Consider the following 2,170-nt stretch of genomic DNA (forward strand, 5'->3'; position numbering starts at 1 on the left):
GAATATTTTTCTCAGAATTCAAACTTTTTTTATAGACTGTCAGATTTTCTTTCTTTTTTTTTTCTTCTCACCAAAGGGCCAAATCCTCCATAAATATAAAATAAAATTCAGGTGTAACAACAGCATGTAGGTTCACACTAACATATAAAAACTATTAAAATATATCAAATGTAAACAAAAACAAACATTAAGAATATACTGTACAGTAATTATGAGATTATAACTTGAAAAATATTGTGCAACTATGCAAGGAATGTGCAACTGAGTAGGTTTTCCGTTCTTAATTATGTAATGGTCATTTGTAATTGTGCATTAACAGGCTTTATGATTGCACTGATCTTACCTGGTTGCATTTCAGGAGAAGTGGCTGATATAGCCAGAGAGTTGAGCTACTGTTTACATTCACTGAGTTGTAAACAGTGAATGTTTGACGTTATGTTGATACAGCTGCCAGCGGTTGGCTGCTGAGTTATTAAATGAAGCATAACCTGTATCTCCGCTGTCAGCTCGGCCCCACAGACTATGGGCACACAACATTCCCAAAATATTGTGCAGGTTTTTAAAAGTGTTTTTAGTTTACTGGGATAATAAGCTATTTTTTTCTGTTTGCTTCTTCAGATTCACAGCATTATGTTGAGAAGGAGGAGGTTCTTGTTGGCCGGCAGCTTGGGGACCAGGAGAGGAGCGTCACATTGGACCAGGAGGAACCAGAACCCTTGCAGATCAAAGAAGAACAGGATGAGCTAGAACATCTGGAGATTAAAGAGGAAGAGGATGAACTCTGCATCAGTCATGATGAAGCACGATTTGAGCTGAAGCTGGAGACTGAGACCGTTATGGTGACTCTTTGTAATGAGGAAAAACACTACATTGGACCAGAACCAAAGTGGAACCAGGTCATCTCTCAGGATCCTTCTGAAACTGAGATCCAGCATCAGGAAGGAAGCAGTGATGAAGACTCAGAATCAGAGACAGATGAAGAAGAGCAAATACAAAACAAGAGATGCCAACATAATAACAATGTGTGTTCTTGTGAAATTGGTGCCGAATTTACTCCTCACAATAGTCTTTTGTCTCAGAGCATGGGAAATCGCACAAAGGAAAATCCTTTCTCATGTGTGACATGTGGAAAAAGTTTTTCTCAAAAAAGTTTTTTGACCAACCATGTGAGGGTTCACACCGGTGAAAGGCCTTTCTCGTGTTCAATTTGTGGAAAAGGTTTTACTCAAAAAATTCATTTAACTCATCACTCCACAACTCACACAGATGAGAAGCCTTTCTCATGCTTGACCTGTGGGAAAACATTTAGGTTCAAAAGCAGTTTGAATATACACGTCAGAATCCACACAGGTGAGAAGCCATTCCCATGTATGACCTGTGGAAAAGGCTTTAATCAAAAAGGTAATTTGATTTATCACATGAGAATTCACACAGGTGAGATGCCGTTCTCATGTAGCATTTGTGGAAAGGGTTTCACTCAAAGAAGTCAGTTACAACTACACATGAGAAGTCACACGGGTGAAAAGCCTTTCTCCTGTGTGACCTGTGGAAAAAGCTACAGTCAAAAAGGAAATTTAACTTGTCACATGAGAACTCACACAGGAGAGAAGCCCTTTCCATGTCTGACCTGTGGAAAAAGTTTCACTATCAAAAGTCTTTTAAGCAAACACCTCCGAACTCACACGGGCGAAAGGCCTTTCTCTTGTGTGACCTGTGGTAAAAGTTTCCTTCAAAAGACTCATTTAACGGATCACCTGAGGATTCACACAGGTGACAGGCCTTTTTTGTGTATGACTTGTGGAAAAGGGTTCCTTCAAAGAACTCATTTAACAGATCACATGAGGATTCACACGGGTGAGAAGCCTTTCTCATGCAACACTTGTAATAAAACGTTTAGCCTAAAAAGTAATTTGAATTTACACATGAAAACTCACACAGAATAGATGTCTTCCAAAAAACGTTCAACCAGTACTGGAAAGATCTGTTATAAAACACACCATTTTTCACATACATATGCAAAGTTATGTAAACATCTCACCATCCCAGCCTAGACTCCTAGGAAAAAGTCTAAAACTGACTTGGATTGGATAGACTGTTCTCCTAATAATTTCCAATGCAGTGTTTGTGTGTGTGTGTGTATACATATATATATATATATATATATATATAT

The 2,170-nt window shown here is 38.4% G+C and overlaps 1 protein-coding gene across 1 annotated transcript in view; it reads left to right on the forward strand.

Moving 5' to 3' along the window:
* The window catches only part of LOC106936307 (zinc finger protein OZF-like), a 7,220-nt gene extending 5,155 nt beyond the window's left edge, over nt 1-2,065 (forward strand). The window contains exon 2 of the mRNA XM_015017191.1: nt 619-2,065. Within this exon, the coding sequence (XP_014872677.1) occupies nt 619-1,943 (1,325 nt within the window). The 3' untranslated portion in view covers nt 1,944-2,065. The remainder of the gene's footprint in view (nt 1-618) is intronic.
* Nucleotides 2,066-2,170: the final 105 nt, after the last annotated feature.

The sequence above is a fragment of the Poecilia latipinna genome, unplaced genomic scaffold (assembly GCF_001443285.1).
Source record: "Poecilia latipinna isolate Pla-1442-1.1 unplaced genomic scaffold, P_latipinna-1.0 Scaffold2115, whole genome shotgun sequence".
NCBI classification, from domain to species: Eukaryota; Metazoa; Chordata; class Actinopteri; order Cyprinodontiformes; family Poeciliidae; genus Poecilia; species Poecilia latipinna.